Source organism: Astatotilapia calliptera, chromosome 15, assembly GCF_900246225.1.
Source record: "Astatotilapia calliptera chromosome 15, fAstCal1.2, whole genome shotgun sequence".
Taxonomy (NCBI): domain Eukaryota; kingdom Metazoa; phylum Chordata; class Actinopteri; order Cichliformes; family Cichlidae; genus Astatotilapia; species Astatotilapia calliptera.
Genome location: NC_039316.1, coordinates 34509494 through 34527385, shown reverse-complemented (window position 1 = coordinate 34527385; position 17892 = coordinate 34509494). Strand labels below are relative to the sequence as shown.

Here is a 17892-nt window from a genome sequence, read left to right as displayed (position 1 = left end):
AATAAAATGTAGTTAATGACTACAGTAATGAAAATTTGCCATTAAACAAGGGAACTCAAAGAGTAATTTTAAAAGGGTTCAGCCACTTTTTTCATCATTTTGAGTGAATATATATATATATATAAACCATTTTCTATATTCTAATTAGATGCCCAACTTTCTGATAAAAAAATGTATATATTAGCTTGACAGCAATTTAAAAACTCGTCTTAGAGATGTTCAAAGAAAATAGCATTTTTATTGTCTTTCTTTGTTATTTATCTTATTTCTTAAAATAAAATAAAATAAATCCTATCCTTTTTTATCTCCCTGAATTTCCTTTGAAAGTTGTCGCGTCCGTGCTGTAGGTGTGACCGCTGGGCGTCGTTGCTACAGTTGATTGGTGGTTTGCGGCTACGTCCGCATGGCAACCGCGAGCTGTGTACAAGAAACGAGGCAGGAGAAAGGAGCTTTCTGGCAACGCAGTAAAGCCTTTCAGCAGTCAAATACATCCCTGCCGTCTTCTTCGTGGACGTCGCTACATCTGGAGACCGCGGGCTTTAATGCGGCGGGCTTTAGGCGCCGACTGACTGACAGGTGAGATGCTGGCACTGTTTCAAGGCGGTGTTTAGCACTGCGCTGTAGTCTAGCACGGTGTGTCCCCAGTAAGGGAGACAATGATTGGCATGCTTATCATTTTTTGCCCTGCATTTGTGTCCAGTGGTGTTAATAGTCGTCACTGGCTGCCGTGCTCGAATAAACAAGGTGTGTCCGAGGACAGATAAAGTGCTGAGGCTGTCAGGTTTGGGCCGCAGACCTGCTCTCACATCCCGGCCCGGAGCTGGGTGGATGTTCTGTCTGTGTATGGAGGGAACAGGGCGGCGTCAGAAGCTGCTCTCCCAGCCTCTCTATGCGCTTCCTTAAACATACAGGGCAAGTGCACCATACATAATGAAGACCCCTCCATGTCTTTGCTGTAGCTGCCTGGGTGATGTTGCAGTGACTAACCATTTAAAGACCCAACCTTGGAACTGCATCTTTGATATGTTCCAGTATTTAAACTATGAGCCATTTAGGGACATTATGCATATGTGCAGAAACACCACAGATGCCCTTTGAAGCATAAAGCAAGCCTCCAGCAAAAGGGACATCACAGAAAAATACAGTTTAGTGACCGAGTTTAAAAGTGCAAAGGAGTACTACGAACTTACTTGAACCATCATAATAGACTAGAGTAAGAATTTAATTAAAGTGCAAAAATTAGCATTTTGCAAAATTAGACACCAGGATCATCAATGGGAAGGTTAACGTTCTCTAGGCGTTAAGAAAGAAAACACCTAATAACCTCGAACAGTATACTGATCTGGAAATTGGAGTGACACAAGGGAAAAGCATGTAGCATTATCTGTTAACCATAGTACAGACAGTGTGATGAGTCTCACAGAGTCCAGTGATGTGAGAGAGGACGTAAGCAGAGAGATGAATTCTGAAGTGTAGATAAGTTGCAATGTAGGGACAGTTTCATTGTGCTGACGGACAGTGGCCTAAATTATGCTGGAAAAGCTCCCAACAAGTTTTTGAAGGTAGAGAAGTAGAATATTCTACAGTGGCCAGTTTAACCAGCTGGTCTGTATTCTGTCAAGTATGAATTTCACTTGGTGTAAGCAAACCCAAAGGGAGAAAGACACATGAACAAACAACGGCTGCAGTAAAGCTTGTGAAAATAGAAATAATTTAAAACATGGTTTATGATTAAATGATTGTTTTCCAGTTACATTTTCAATTGGATATGAAAACAATGTGTTGTGTTGGTGTACAGATCGAGAATTATAAAAAATTATAAAAACTGGAATTCACCTCCGTTTTTGTTTGTCATGTATTTTTTGCAAACAGGTGTGAAAAATTTGGGAATGCATAAACCAAAATGTCAAATATAAGGGTCAAAGGTTAGATTGGTTTTGGAAAATGTGAAAGATGAAATACATTTTGGACTTTTAACTGTATTTATATATGTTTTACAGCTTTTCTCACAGAAAAAGAACTCCTCCTTAGCCAATTACACTACAGCAAAGCAAATAAAGTAATAAGTTAACACTTGAATAAAGAAATGTCTTTCTTTAAATGGATCTACAGGAAAAACAGACATTTTCAAACAAAACAAACAAACAAAAACTTTGTTTTATAATTAGAGGACAGTTTGGGTTATGAGCCACCAGAATTTCTGTAATTTTACACATTTATTTCTTACAATTTAAGGCCAAAGAGTCATGCTGACAGATTATTTTTCCATTTCTTTTCACTTACTACAGTATTAATATTACAATTAGAATAATTTCCTTAACATTGGGAACATCAGCATAAGTCTTTCTTCTTTTGCTGTGACCTTTCCATTAACAGGCTTCTGCCTTGTCTCTCTGTTTTCTTTTTTGTTTTGTTTTTTGTTTTTTTTTTTGTACAGCCAGCTATAAGCTGCCCCCAAAAGATCTGCAACATGACAGCAGAGGAGACGATCAACATAAAGGAGGCTGAGGTGATCAAGCTGATCCTGGACTTTCTCAACTCCAGGAAGCTGCACATTAGCATGCTGGCTCTGGAGAAGGAAAGCGGTGTTATCAATGGACTATACTCTGATGATATGCTTTTCCTCAGGTACACACGCTCATATGGCACAAGCGGGATAGAGAGAAGTTTTTCACAGGATTCTTAAATTGTTCATTTGTTGTTTTTAATCAGGCAACTCATTCTGGATGGCCAGTGGGAGGAGGTGATGCAGTTCATTCAACCGTTAGAAGGAATGGACAAGTTTGACAAGAAAAGGTGAGAGAAGCTATATGTGGCTGTTTCGTACCGGTCTTCACACAACAAAGAACATTTTTAAGCGTACTTGTTTGTTAGCACGTTTGCACTTGTGTTTCCAGGTTTCGCTACATCATATTTAAGCAGAAGTTTCTGGAAGCTTTGTGTGTTAATAATGCCATGTCGGCTGCTGAAGACCCTCTAAATGTATGTGTACTTTTATATATATTTATGTCTTTGAAATGTATTATGAACTAGATGCATGTTTCCTAGCAGCTGCTCGTTGCTCAGTATAGCAGCCTGTGCTTATAAAGCTACGTTAATGTAAATTCTCTGCAGTAAAGAGAATTTTAATCTTGACTAAAAAGAAATTACACATTATAGTACTTGTTAAAGTATAGCAAGTATAATCTCTGAGATACTAGTTTAGCAACAGTTTCTTTCTATGATTCGCATTATTTTTTTGGATGATGCCTACTTTTTTAGAGCGAACCAGTGTTAAAAAAAACAGTCTGTTACGGGCCACATAAGCTCTCTACTTGAGCACAGAGAAGTAAAATTGACAGGTGGGTTGGTATCTCCTTAAGCTGGTAAAAAGCCAGTTTCACAGCAGGCTTTACTCACTCCCATCCTATTGTGTGATAATCTGTGTTTGTAAGGAACAGCTAATGTCATCCTTTATCTGTCAAAACACCAGTGGGCTTCTGTATTGAGCACCCCAAAATATAATCACTGTCTTGCCCGCCTGAATTTTTCTGCTTTTACAGCTAGAGATCACCATGCAAGAGGCAGTAAAGTGCCTGCACAGTCTGGAGGAGTTCTGCCCGACCAAGGAGGACTACAGCAAGCTGTGTCTCCTCCTCACACTGCCACGCCTCACCCATCACGCAGAGTTCAAAGACTGGAATCCGAGCACGGCACGAGTGCATTGCTTCGAAGAGGCCTGCGCGATGGTAGCTGAGTTCATCCCTGCAGACAGAAAGCTGAGTGAGGCGGGCTTCAGGGCTAGCGGGAACCGCCTCTTCCAGCTGCTAATCAAAGGGATCCTTTATGAGTGCTGTGTCGAGTTCTGTCAGGTAATCTGATGCGCTATTAGTGAAAAGGGTTACAGTTAGGCTTAAGTGGCTGATAAAAGGCTCAAACCTGCAGAGGTGTTCAAAACTACTAAAAAAGGGTTTTATTGCAAAGTAACCTATTACTTTTTTTTGTTTAAAAAAACAAACTGTCTGGTTTTTGCACATTTGTGTCTCCGAAAAAATAGAATAGGTTTTAAGAAGCTTTTCTGTTTTGTAGAGTAAAGCAACAGGAGAGGAGATCACAGAGGGCGAGGTGCTGCTTGGCGTGGATATGCTGTGTGGGAACGGCTGTGATGAGTTAGATTTGTCGCTGCTCTCCTGGCTGCAGAATCTTTCCCCGGGTGCCTTCACCTGCGCCTTCCAGCAGAAGACCCTCAACATCCACGTGGACCGGCTGGTGAAGCCCAGCAAAGCTGGCCACGCCGACCTCCTTACTCCATTAATCAACCGTCTGTCCCCGTGCCCTACCTCACCCTTTCATCAAAGACCTCATTCGGCCGATACCTACATGTCGAGATCCCTCAACCCAGCTCTGGACGGCCTGTCTCACGGTTTGGCGGCCCAGGACAAGAGAGGCCTGGAGACAAACATGAAGTTCGCTCTTAGCCGGAGCCTCGTGGAGAATAACGTGCATCAGCAGGACGATTCACCTGAGAGGTAAAGTCAAAGAAACTGGAAAGGGATATTTCGTACATCTTGTTGGGAGTAAATATAAATGTTATTTTGCAAAATAAACACTGAACTTTCCCTGGTGTCAGGAAAACAAATTGCACTCATTCAGCATTCTAATTAGAACTATGCAGTCGAATCAAACTTATAAACCCCAGAATAAAAATGCTGCTTGACCGGTCCATGCAAAGATTCATTATTTAAATCCTGCCTACAAACAACTAACCACGCAGGCTATGATGTAAAACCTTTTCTTTATTTAAAATTCCTCTAATGTATGTTATTATACTTTTTAAAAATATATATATATTTAGGATAGATGTCTGCCAGACTGTTGCTAGTTTGTTTTACAAGGTGACTGCAAATAAAATGTCACAATTCTAAGGTTGAGACAGGATGTTGGCCCCACCTGTTGGATGTAGTCAAGCTGTACAACTAGGCGCAAAAATGCATCAGTGTTGATGTGATATGCACATATATGAGATCATAGTTAATGGATTTTATGCAAAACAGCAGAAATATTATTGTAGCTGACACAAATCTAGACTAATCTTCAATCACAGGTTAATTAAGAGCTTTTTAATTTGACTTTGCTATTATTGTTTGCATAACCCTTATAGATAAAATGTTTTTGACTTGAGATATAAAATCAGATAAACTGATTGATACGTCTTCCTAACTATAGGAAGCACCCACAAGGGCTGGATGGACCAAACAGCACACGCACACCTCTGACTCCTGGAAAAGATGGTGGGCCACCGTGCAGCACAGAAACACATGAGGTATGAACTGCAGGCCGTAAGCAGCAGACTTATGTGCATGGTTTAAGCCTGAAATCAGCCAGTGTCATCTGTTGTTTAAAGGTGAAAGTGAATGAATGCCAGGCTTCACCTCCGGGTTCTCAGAACAAAGTTGTTTCTCGACTGTTACGAAGAAAAAGCAACAGTTAGCTGTCTGGTCACTTGAGTCAAAGTCAGTGAAAGATTTTCAGTCTGGAGTTAAAGACACAGAATGAATCCCCCCTGAACTGTGTGGTCTTAACGCCTTTATTGCATTATAAATCCTGCCTGAATTCTATACTACACGTCCACATAGGGCACTTGCACCTTGCTGCCCCCTGTCCCAGTGTAGCGAGGTGGAGCTCATGGACACTGGAAACACATAATCTGCTTTGATATGCAGCCACATCCAAAGATGGCCTCCTGCTTTCATCATCACTCATCTTTATACATTTCAGGTCCCATCTAGAAGAGCATAGTACTTTAAGATTATATCACCACGTGTGTGTGTGTGTGCATGAAAAGTGGTGAGAGGCCTGAAGGATAATATACTGTTGACTCAATGCAATGAGTTCCTTGAAAACTTTTTTATGGGGTGGATGATGGAGGACAAGGCCTTGGGAGTTGAAGAGTTGTCAGCAGTGGCTCTGGGAACGAGTTTGCCTTTTATAATCTGGTGTGTGTGTGTGTGTTTTGTGTGTGTCTGGACACTTCCAAGCTTTGAAGCACAGAACAGTGAAAGGCACTATGAATTATTCAGCCTACAGGGCCTGCTTTGGTAAAATAGAAAATACAGTTTGAGGGATTTCTACATTTTCTGCAGAAACAATTCAACTGTTTGGGTTTTTTTTGGGGGGGGGGGACTCATTTTGGTGGCTTGTGTCCTTGTCTGTGTCCAGCGTCGTGACTCCACTGAGCACATCCAGGAGTATTACAGACAGCGGCTCCGCGTGCAGCAACATCTGGAACAGAAGCAGCAGCAGAAGCAGCTTTACCAGCAGATGCTGCTGGAGGGGGGAGTGAAGCCCCAGGATGGAGCCCAGCACAACCTCACAGAAACCTTCCTCAGCAGGTGAGGATGTCATTCCTACAGGATTTGATGTCAGCGAGGAATGAAACGCAAGCCGGGTGCTACGACAGAGCTTGTCTTTGTCTAGATCCATCCAGAAGTTGGAAGAGATGAATGTGGGCATCGACCACCGTGGAGAGGACATGATGGCGCAGCTGGGCCAGCAGTGGAACGGGCTGACGGGGAACAACAGCACATCTAGCCCCAGGGTGCCTGACACCCGTCACACCCCAGATAAAGGACCGCCGAGGGACAAGCCAGGTGGGGTGAGCAGCAGCACGCCAGTAAGCACCGGGAGCCACAGCTTGCCGTTGCTCAGTGAGTCCCCAGTTCCTCCCAATAAAAGGTAAGAGCCTCCTGCTATTGGTCTCCACCGAAACATCTTAACTTGTTAGAAGTTAGGCTCACATTTTGCTGGTGTGTAGGGAATGCTTCTAGTGACTGTTCAGCTGCTAATTAATTGAAATAGAACATGTATCAAAAAGAAGAATCAGATTTCAAAAGGCTATGTTTGCTATGTGTAATGCAGCTTTCCTCATAGCCAGCATTTGCTAATTATTATCAAATATTTGAAACATGTCACTCCGAGCTCTTATTGATGGGAACCAAAAAAACCCAATGTTTATGACTTGTTTATGCATTGTTCTTTTTTGTGCTCAAAGAATCACTGGCTCTGGTCCTACAGTCCAGGATGACTCCACAAGCTCTGCAACACGTAGCACACACGAGGTATGTAAGCACGCTCTGTTGATATTTAACTTCCATACATTCCACATACAGTGGTATGCAAAAGTTTGGACACCGCTGATAATTTTCATGATTTCCCTTCATAAATTCATTGGTTGTTTGGATCAGCAATTTTATGTAAATATATCATATAGCAGATGAACACAATGATATTTGAAATGAAGTTTATAGGATTTACAGAAAGTGTGCAATAGTTACTTAAACTAAATTGGGCAGGTGCATAAATTTGGCCACCCCAACAGAAATCTTCCATCAATATTTAGAAGATCCTCCTTTTGCAGAAATAACAGCCTCCAAACCTGAACACTTCCTATAGCTTCCAATGAGAGTCTGGATTCTGGTTAAAGGTATTTTGGACCTTTCGTCTTTACAAAACATCTCCAGTTCAGTCAGGTATGATGGTTTCCGAGCATGGACAGCCCACTTTAAGTCACACCATAGATTTTTAATAATATTCAGGTCTGGGGACTGAGATGGCCAATCCAGTACCTTGTACTTGTTCCTCTGCATGAATGCCTTAGTGGATTTTGAGCAGTGTTTACGGTCGTTGTCTTGTTGAAGTATCCAGCCCCAGCGCAACTTCAACCTCAAGAGACACTGTTTGTGGCATCCTTCGCCTCGGCTTATCTAAGATTTTTCTTGACCTGTCACTTCCAGCCTTAACTTGAACTGTGCCTGTGGTCTTCCATTTCCTCACTATGTTGCTCAAAGCGGAAACTGACAGCTGAAATATCTGAGATAGCTTTTTGTATACTTCCCTAAACCATGATGTTGAACAATCGTCGTTGTTTTCAGGTCATTTGAGAGTTGTTTTGAGGCTCCCATGTAGCCACTCTTGAAAGAAGATGCAAAGAGGAGAAAAACATGCAATTGGCCACCTTAAATGCCCTTTCTCATGACTGGATTCACCTGCGTATGTAGGTCAAGGGTCAATGAGCTTACCAAACAAATTTTATGTTCCAATAATTAGTGCTAAAGGTATTCAAATCAATAAAATGACAAGGGTTCCCAAATTTATGCAGCTGCCTAATTTAGTTTAAGTTACTATTGCACACTTTCTGTAAATCCTAAAAACTTCATTTCACTTCTCAAATATCATTGTGTTCGTCTGCTATATGATATATTTAAATGAAATTGCTGATCCGAACAACCAATGAATTTATGAAGGAAAATCATGAAAATTATCAGGGGTGCCCAAACGTTTGCATACCACTGTGAATGCTTAAACGCAGCTGCAAACTTCATGACAATGTTTGGTTTATTTTTTTTATCTTCCTGTGAAGCCCGCAAAGTGCAAAACACAGTTTGTTAAGGTGAGCCAGCTCGAGGACACACAGGCAGTGCGCGCAGTGGCCTTCCATCCCGCCGGTGCGCTTTATGCCGTCGGCTCCAACTCAAAAACCCTGAGAGTGTGTGCCTACCCGGAAACACTAACTGCCAGGTGAGAGCGGCTTACAGGGACCTACAAATCCACACTGTGAGATATTTAATTTGTAATTGAAAGCCACAGAAATACATGTAATTTTTGTATCTCTAGAGCAATTTTGATTACTTGAACAGCTTACTTCCTTTTCTTACTTTGAAAAAAGACAACGACCCAATATGAGCAAGCATTTGGCGACAGTGGGAAGGAAAAACTCCCTTTTAAGAGGAAGAAACCTCAGGGAAGAGCAGCCATCTGCTGCAACCGGTTTCATCAAAATGAAAAATAAAATTCACTCATGGAAAAAATCCAAAATAGGTGGATTCAAGGAACCTTTTTAATTTTTTTTCTTCATGCCTTCATCATTTTTTTTATCTGTCTGTGTCCATGTTTGTTTGCTTCTTTAGTGGTTCTGGTGGAGTGAAGCAGCCGGCTGTGCGCTTCAGGCGGAACAAACATCACAAGGGCTCAATCTACTGCGTCGCCTGGAGCCACTGTGGACAGCTTTTGGCCACTGGCTCCAATGATAAATATGTCAAAGTCTTGCCTTTCAATGCAGACACCTGCAATGCCACAGGTACACACAATAAGGAAAATATTAGAAAAATAAGTTTAAGCTGATGCAGAAACTCATGTTTCTTCTGTTGCTAAACTGCTTGGAAACATCTGTACTCTTGTGATTCAGGCCCAGACCTGGAGTTTAGCATGCATGACGGCACTATTAGAGATTTGGCTTTTATGGAAGGTCCTGAAAGTGGAGGATCTATTTTGATCAGTGCTGGAGCCGGGGACTGCAACATCTACACTACTGACTGTCAGAGAGGACAGGGCCTTCATGCCCTGAGCGGACACACTGGTATGTCCCCGTTTACCTGCAGCTGAGAGATTGGTCTAAGCAAACTCTGGATAGGGGTTTTCAAAGTGTGGTCCCCAGTAGTGTTTTATGGTATTGTCTGCTTCATTCATCCACTGTAGGTTCTTTGAAACACAAATTTAGCACGAGTACCAACATTTATCGCATTTATTGCAAAGTTGTTGAAAAGAGTTGTTGTGAACAGAGCTCAGATATTATGTGCTGTTTTGAACAGGTCACATTCTGACTCTGTACACATGGGGAGGGTGGATGATTGCTTCAGGCTCACAGGACAAAACTGTCCGCTTCTGGGACCTGCGGGTGCCCAGCTGTGTTCGGGTGGTGGGCACAACTTTGCATGGCACAGGTGAGTCATACTGAAACTTGCTACTTTGTTTGATTGGAAATGGTTTTTACCACACTGCTACAGGTTAGAGTGGTTTTACAGGAAGACACTTACACTTTTATGAAGAGCACGACTTCCATAAATTAGAAAGGAAAAAAGAGAAATTAAAGACAGAAATCAACTGACGCTTCAGGGCAAGTCAAAAAATATTTGAAAGCTACAGTTAGTTATTTTCTGAGGTTATTTAATATAAAAAAATAATATACTAAGATATACATGATTTTGTATGTAATTACATCAGTATACATTTATTACATTCTCAGAAATTTAGAACTAATCCAGTAAAAATAGAAATATGGGGAGGAGGCACCAGTTTTTTTGAAATGTTGGCCATGTTGCCCAGCTATCTTGAACACAGTGGATGAGATGGACATTGTTGCTCTGCCTGGTCTTGGTTTTTTATGTATGTGGCTAGAGACCAACTATATATGTTGTTAATCGCAAATAGCTCTTTCACACTATATATTTGCTATTTCCACTTTATCCTCTTCCTCCTCATCTATGGCCTCGTCATGAACTGAAGTGAGAGCTCTAACACACGGAAACATGCATAAATGTGCATTCCCCTACAGCAGCCACTGTAGCTAGGATGATATTTTAAACGCTGTAACTTTTAAAAATATATTGAAATATGCATCCAGTACAGTTATATATTTATACAGTTTATATTTAAAAATAAATGTTTAAAAATGTTAGCTGCAGGTAGTGTTAAAGTTTTACCTTATTTGTAGTATTTTCAGCTGAGTCTGCATTCGTTTTGTAATATTTTGTTGTTTAAATCTAAGCAAAAAGATGACAAAGTTAGCCGCAAAGATGCATTATCGATGGCCCTTTACTCTTAAATGTGGCAAATCCAGTTATTGCTGTTATTTCCAGGCTGCGGCCCTCTCTTTGTCCTGATTGCTCTCCTAGCATTAGCATTACCTCAGCTATCTGTTCTACCCAGTTACAGCAAAAAATCATTTAGATGATAATTAACAGTTCAATAAAATCTTGTTTGCTGTCTGGGTTATTTGTGATAACATTAATCCACTGATATCGCATTATCAAACACCTACCTGTCTGATAGCGACATGAAGGACACCTAAAGTAGGAGCATATCTGCTGCCTGCATGTTTGTAGTTTGTCAGCAGCCTGTCTCTTATGAAACTCTTAATATGAACAGCTGATGAAACCATAATCAAGCGCTGCACTCCAGTAAATTGAAATAATAAAACAAGTGTTTATCACTGTGGTGTAGTATTCGCTGATGACAACTGTAAAACATTTTGTCACAGTTTCCCTTTGCAAATGCAAAATGCCTGGATAACGTTTAAGGCTTTGAGTGTCAGAAACTGCTCCTGTCAGCAAAATACTTTTTAAGCTGTATCCAACAACATGACGTTCTTCACACTGTACGTTACTCAGGAAGTGCAGTTGCTTCAGTGGCAGTGGATCCCAGCGGCCGCCTGCTCGCCACCGGTCAGGAGGACAGCACCTGCATGCTGTACGACATTAGAGGAGGCCGCATAGTGCAGACGTACCGCCCCCACAGCACTGACATACGCTCTGTGCGCTTCTCACCGGGAGCCCATCATCTCCTCACTGGTTCCTATGACAACAGGATCATAATCAGCGACCTTCAAGGTAGCTTGAAATAAGTCATTGTTTGAAGTGAAAAATCAAATTTTGAAGCACTTAAAATTGTGTTTGTAAGCTCCTCCTGTGTGATATTTCCCCCTTCTCTGACCCCAGGTGACCTAACCAAGCCCCTCCCTCAGACGGTGGCAGGGGAGCACTGGGACAAGGTGATCCAGTGTAGGTGGCACCCACACGATCGGACCTTTGTCTCCTCGTCTGCGGATCGAACCGTCATCCTCTGGGCTCCAGGCCCGTGAGATTTAGAGAAAGAGCACAAGAGCACAGTTTCCACATACACCCCAGCTCCAAGGTGTATTGGTGTGCAAAACATGCATATCGTAAACGTCAAGTTGTTTATATGTTTAAAGATAAGTGCACATGTGCGTACAGTAGGGTGACAGGTGCACTTTTGAGCCAGAAAAGCCAGTCACTTTAAGGAGGACACTTTCTACGTATGTGTGTATATGAATGTCCATATATGTCTTTGGGTATGTGCCAATGTGTGCTCAAGCAACCATGAATTTCTGGAAATCTGAGTGTATATGGCTTTGCAGTTTGAGTCAAATTTAAGGAAAAATGTGAGGTTGAATTTCTAAATATACATAGAACATGTCTGTGTTCGCTTGATACCTTTCAGCTTGTGACTTTTATAATTTCAGCAAAGATTAAATGGCAAATGTGATACAGAGTATAAAGATGGTCGCTAATGCCCATCTTAAAAAGCACTTTACTTTACTTTGACTGCGAGCATACTTATCTTATATTGTAGCTCATCTGTCACACTGCCCAAGCAAGTACACTCAAAACATGGAGGTAAACAAAGAAGTAGGGTTGGTGTAATGTGACATTTAGCATCTTAACACAGCAACTCTTTTGATAATTTCTGCAGGAAGGAGCGACAGAATTTAATGTTCTGGAGAGAAGCCACATTTGGTTATGCATATCATAACGTGCCTTTTTTGTAACTGTTGTGTAGTTTTTTGGATGTCTGGATTGATAGATTTGTTTTTTTAATTTGCAGCTTTATTTTGGTATTTTATCACATGCCTTTTGTCAGCTGCAAGTTCAAACAAGGTTACTGCACCCATCAGCATCACTTATATGCATACAACAGTTTATTCACTTACATGAAAGCTCCAAAAAAAGAGTACCACTGGGTGTGAGTTACAGGCCGCACCCGAACAAGTCGAGTTAAGCTTTAGGAACCTCTTCTTGGGAACTCTGGTTCGAGCGCATGGAAGTGTTTACCTGCAGTCGGTCGATAAATTTGACAAGAAAAAAAAGTCTTAAATCAGAGATGTGGATTCACGAGAACCCGTGTCCCAGAGAAGGTTTAGGGATTTATAGTGAACTTTACAATAGAGTCCACTAAATGCAGACAACCATGAGAGTCTCTGTATTTTGGATCAGCAGGCTAATGTCAAAACAGTGGTAATGATGCACTTTAAAGAGATGCTTCAGGACTGCACAGTGTGAAACACCAGTGTCATTGGCTTGTTTAACTTTTAGCTTCACTTTTTTGAGCAGCCTGGTGCAAGTGTGAGACAGAGACGAGGGTACAGGCTGAGAAAACGACTGACCTTTGTGGGATTATCGTATTGTGCTTTACATTTTACCTTATCTGTGACTCTTGATGGCATATTCCGTGTCACTGTCCACCTGTAATAGTTACATGCACAAATGTGTCACAAGTAAGACAAGTGCCAAGGGGTCATTAGGGTTCAAACTGTTAAAAAAATAAAGTAGTGGCTGTCTAACACACCTTCTTTTAAGGAATACTTTGAAACAAACTGACAAAATAAAGATATCGAGTGAAGTAATTGATGTGTTTCATCTTTTTTTTTTTTTGTATCAATCACACACACCCACTGGCTGCTCGTTTAGCACAGCTTGTTAATACTGGGTTGGGTCCAGACATGTCAGCTTATACCTAATAAACTGACTGGTGAGTGTACATCACTGATTTAAATGATCTTAGAGCCTGTGCACACAGGTAGGTGCAAACATAGTTATGTGCAAGTGCAGGGCGCACATGGGTTCACCTTTTCCTCTGTGCAATTGCCAACATAAGTCTGCTACTGCCTATCCCAGCATACTCCCATTGCTACATGGCAGTAATACAGTTTTTGGCCTTTGATAGAAAAGCAATTTATACATTTTCACAGCTTGCCAAGTCTGAGCCAGTATTTTCTAGGAAAAAGTTTGAAAAAAAAATGATAGGAAGTCATACAGCACATAGAGAAAAATCAAGAGCAAGAGTTCAGAGATGCACTGGGGTGATAAAAGGATGGAGGTAACTGCAGAGAAGAGAGCAAGAGGGGGATTTAGCATCACTCACATGCTGCGCTCGATCATTCCCTCTTTTGTGCAGTGGACAATGAGGGCCAGAGGTACGGGGGCTTAAAAAGGATACGCGCACTGTCACAGCCAACAAACCTGGAGAGCAACCAGCCAAAACCAGAGGTATCAGTTTAAAAATGTACAAGTGTAAAAGAACGTAACTGAGTGTATTTGCCAGGAAAATATTAGTCTTTGAGGCCTTAAAGGGAAAAGGACAAAATTGCTTTTGAAGAGGAAAACCTACAAAGATATAGAAGACATGAGGTGTCAAGATTGGTGATTTTTATTTATATATTTATTTATTTTAACTGAGAAAGGATCTGTACAGCTTACAAACTGGACCTGTGACCCCAGTGTTGGTTCATGTTACTTAATAGAAATATATGGGACTCAGGTATAAAATTTCTTTGGATGTTTGGAAATTTTTTGGCGAGAAGTACGGGAAAAGTCAGTGCATGAAGTTGCTGGTTTACTGGCTGGCTGACAGAGCAGCAGTGCTGACGGTTCAGTTACTCAGTGGTGGAAGATTAGTTTGTGGAGCACAGAGGGGAATTAGTGATGAACAATGGCTCTGAACTGCCTGTTAGGCAAGCTTTTTGTCATACAGCAGTTTGAGTCAAGTGTTTTTCTGACTATATCCAATTCTAGAATTAAATTAAAAGCACATTTATCTGATGTGGTGATACGAAATGTAACTTTTCCATCAAAATGCATCAAGATAATGTCTCGAGATTTAAAAAGGAAAACGTGCTTTAAACAGAAAGAGGTAGCTCCTCAGACTCGCAACAAGTTTTGGATTGCTTTTATTGTAGTTATAAGAACTAAGCCACGTGCATGTGTGGCAGGGACTTGCTCTTTGCTGTCTTACTAGATGTAGATTTGGTAATGGATTTCTGTAATTAATGAGGAACTTAGCTTTGTGCATTTTTATGTGATCATCTAAAAGACTCGAGGGTCGACAGGAGAAAAAAACAAATCCAAAGACTGTGTGCAGCTGATCTTTCAGGAAATTAATATGTAAGTGTTGTGCACAAACTCTTAATTCTGTATTTTCCCCAACTCTGTCCTCTCTTCCCCGAGCAGCTGTTGAATGTTTAGGAGGACAGTCTCTTGCCAGGCGTCTCCACAATGCTGTATACTTTAGCAGGAGGAGGCACCCTCTGCGGCGTGGCCGCCCTCGTGCTTCTCATAGTTTCTACAGCGACGGACTTCTGGATGCAGTATCGATACTCTGGCAGCTCGGCCAATCAGGGGCTTTGGAGATTCTGCATCAACCACAAATGCCACGCCCACACCATCACTGTAGGTGAGTGGTCCACCTCAAGATTTTTTGTAACAAACTCATAAATTTAACTGTAACAAAAGTATCTGAATTCATGCAGACTATGTTGTGAGTAGAAAAATTTGTACAGCATAGAAAGCTAAAGCAAGTGCACATGGTTTATATGTAGGCTTAAAGACTGCAGTACCTCAGTTATTCAAAAAATAATGTTTAGCACGTTTAAAGGGCTACATACTGAACTTAGAGGATATTATGCTAGTATCGACCTAATATCAATATCAGTGTTGCTAGCGATACTGTCCACCTACCTCTACACTGCAACTGTGTGCTTTTTCTAAAAGTTAACTGGCTACAATTCTTATTTACAGTTAAATATTTTAAGCAGATGATTCTTAAGTGTTTTACACAAATAATCAAATTCATGGCAGGTTTTGTGACTTCTTGGTGAGGCAACACGAGCTGCACAATCAGTGCAAATGTAAGTGTATATTCAGCATGTGGACATGGTTCTGACCTTTTTGTTTCCAGCCTTCTGGGATGCCACACGGGCCTTCATGCTGCTGGCAGTGCTGAGCTGTTTTGCTGGCGTGGTGCTTGGACTGAGCGCTTTCACTAACGGCACCAAGAACAGGAGAGTGCGCACAGGTGGCATTGCCCTGGTCCTGTCAGGTAAACCAAGAGTGAGCAGATCAGAAAATACAAATTTCAATACAGTTTTATTTACACTCAATAATCACACCAACAGTCACACGACCAGTTGGGGGTGATAGGGGGCAGCCTGATGCCAGCCCTCTGTCTTGGGTTTTATTTTTGGAACTCTTCCCATCATGTAAAAGATTCCAGAAGCAATTATACATTCAAGTCCTGAATGCAAACTAATTAACTAAATGTCTTGTGTTGATTTTTTTCATATTTTGGGGGCAACATACAGGTCTCAAAGAAATATGTCTTCATGTTTTACCCAGTGGATTTTTTCTGTCTCCTCTGTTCTCAGGTTTTCTCGCTCTGCTGGCTTTGGCAATTTACACTGGTGTGACTGTTACCTTCTTTGGCAAACGCTTCTTGGACTGGCGCTTTTCCTGGTCCTACATCATAGGCTGGGTTGCCATTATTTTGGCCTTTGCAGCAGGTTTGAATTGTATTTATTTCTTATTGTAGGAGTCATGTTTAATGTGAGTGAATCACAAGCAACATGCTTTATTATTATTTTTTAAATATTTTATTATTTTTCTAATAAGTAATAAAACCAGAGCCTCAGTGTGAGGCTTTTGTCAAATATCAAACTTGATGATAAAATGACAAAAGGGCATTTTCTGGACACATTTATCAAATCAAATCAAATCACTTTTTTATTGTCACATCACATGTGCAGGCACACTGGCACAGCACATGCGAGTGAAATTCTTGTGTGCGAGCCCCACAAGCAACAGAGATGTGCAAACACAACAACACAAACGAGCAAAATACAAGAATGGCCAACCTGAAACTAATAAATATATGTACAATATATAATAGTGTATGCATTTCTGGATGTGTATACTAAATATTTTCCTACGTGTGTGTGTGTGTGTGTGTGTGTGTGTGTGTGTGTGTGTGTGTGTGTGTGTGTGTATACACATTTTTACAAATTAAATAGTAAAAAAATAAAATAATAATAATAATAATAATAATAAAATATATAAAATATACAGAGTTGAATATGTGCATTTAGGGACTAAGCAGCTTCTTGGCATTTCCTACCTTAGTAACAATTACTCATGGCTACTCTGTCCTTCTAATGAGCTTTCATTGTTTGAGAGCCATCGTTTTTAAGAAGGTATTTTAATACTTATCTACATATCATTTCCTTTTAGGCGTGTTCCAACTCTGTGCCTACCAGCGGACCACTGCAGAACCTGCTCCCCCCAATAACCCGGAGAGCTGAACAGCACTAACGCACTGCTCCGCTTGCAGACTGTTGCTGCTTTTGAGTACCTAGGATGGAATAAATGAATATAGATTCCTTTCTTTCTGGTTTCCCTGTAATACATATTTGACACCACGTGCTAGTACACCACTGCTTTTACTTTAATGTAGATACATAAACTGTAACTGTGTGAATTATTGATTTAAAACCAATTGAAAAATAATATTCCAGTTGGTTTTTAACACTTTATTTAACCAGAAAGTCAAACTCTTAAAATGAATGTCGTTTAAAGGTTATGTGACAGATTGTCCACTAGATGGCGCTCTAATGCCACAAACAGGAGGTATGTAAGCGCTCTGCTCAAGAGGAGTCTTTTCCTTAAGTTATGCAACTCGGGCTTTAAATCATCTATGAGGTTTCATTAAGTCTTGATTCTGCCTGTTCATCTGACTATTAATATTTACCAACTATATAGATACAAGTCATCAACATATAAAGTAAGCGTTAATTGTTGATACTGCTGGGAATACCTTTATATCAGTATCAGATAATACCAAGAGACAATAATTATTGTAAGTCTTAGTGCACATTAAACGCTAAAGACTCAACCATGAAGTTCCTGCATACAACACTGAAGAATGTGTTTTTCCCATGACTTCCAGTTACAACTCATACCTGATTTTCAATGCCTGTGTGCGTGCTAGTAAATCCCAAGGAGGCGGCCGTGGGTTTAGAAATTTCTCAGCAAACACTGGCATGAATTGGAAATGGGTTTAAAAGGCGTGTAGTTATTTAGATTGGATAGTATCCAAGTTACCTGCCACTCCCAGACTTCATGTTTTCCATCCGTTTACCACGTCCAATTTATCAAAATAAAAAAGGAAAAATATAACAGAGCACAAGATATTATTTACTGAAACATTTGATTTATTTTGAACAATAGCAAA

At 40.8% G+C, this 17892-nt stretch overlaps 2 protein-coding genes across 3 annotated transcripts; both read left to right on the top strand.

The window, feature by feature from the left end:
- Nucleotides 1-355: 355 nt before the first annotated feature.
- On the top strand, nt 356-13237 carry LOC113006854 (WD repeat-containing protein 47-like). The gene is made up of 16 exons (XM_026143064.1): nt 356-576; nt 2438-2628; nt 2713-2796; nt 2898-2982; nt 3543-3851; nt 4069-4508; nt 5206-5302; nt 6199-6371; nt 6457-6714; nt 7031-7097; nt 8399-8556; nt 8946-9115; nt 9224-9394; nt 9627-9758; nt 11205-11423; nt 11532-13237. The coding sequence occupies exons 2-16, from the start codon at nt 2471-2473 to the stop codon at nt 11672-11674; spliced, it is 2664 nt and encodes an 887-aa protein (XP_025998849.1). The 5' UTR covers nt 356-576; nt 2438-2470; the 3' UTR covers nt 11675-13237.
- A 554-nt stretch (nt 13238-13791) lies between these two features.
- Nucleotides 13792-17046, top strand: lim2.2 (lens intrinsic membrane protein 2.2). Of its 2 annotated transcripts, none has more exons than XM_026194852.1 (5): nt 13792-13880; nt 14841-15063; nt 15568-15708; nt 16034-16168; nt 16893-17046. In XM_026194852.1, the coding sequence occupies exons 2-5, from the start codon at nt 14886-14888 to the stop codon at nt 16961-16963; spliced, it is 525 nt and encodes a 174-aa protein (XP_026050637.1). In that variant the 5' UTR covers nt 13792-13880; nt 14841-14885; the 3' UTR covers nt 16964-17046. The 2 variants fall into 2 exon arrangements, with proteins under 2 accessions (XP_026050637.1, XP_026050638.1); XM_026194853.1 differs by lacking the exon at nt 13792-13880 and adding an exon at nt 13910-14021.
- The last annotated feature ends 846 nt before the right edge of the window (nt 17047-17892 follow it).

What these genes read in the sequence shown, in the direction of transcription:
- LOC113006854 (XM_026143064.1), top strand. Translation starts at nt 2,471, where the DNA reads ATGACAGCAGAGGAGACGATCAACATAAAGGAGGCTGAGGTGATCAAG. An exon ending in GATGATATGCTTTTCCTCAG is followed by an intron (nt 2,629 to 2,712) that starts GTACACACGCTC and finishes GTTTTTAATCAG; the next exon opens with GCAACTCATTCTGGATGGCC. An exon ending in CACAACTTTGCATGGCACAG is followed by an intron (nt 9,759 to 11,204) that starts GTGAGTCATACT and finishes TACGTTACTCAG; the next exon opens with GAAGTGCAGTTGCTTCAGTG.
- lim2.2 (XM_026194852.1), top strand. Translation starts at nt 14,886, where the DNA reads ATGCTGTATACTTTAGCAGGAGGAGGCACCCTCTGCGGCGTGGCCGCC. An exon ending in CGCCCACACCATCACTGTAG is followed by an intron (nt 15,064 to 15,567) that starts GTGAGTGGTCCA and finishes TTTTGTTTCCAG; the next exon opens with CCTTCTGGGATGCCACACGG. An exon ending in TATTTTGGCCTTTGCAGCAG is followed by an intron (nt 16,169 to 16,892) that starts GTTTGAATTGTA and finishes ATTTCCTTTTAG; the next exon opens with GCGTGTTCCAACTCTGTGCC.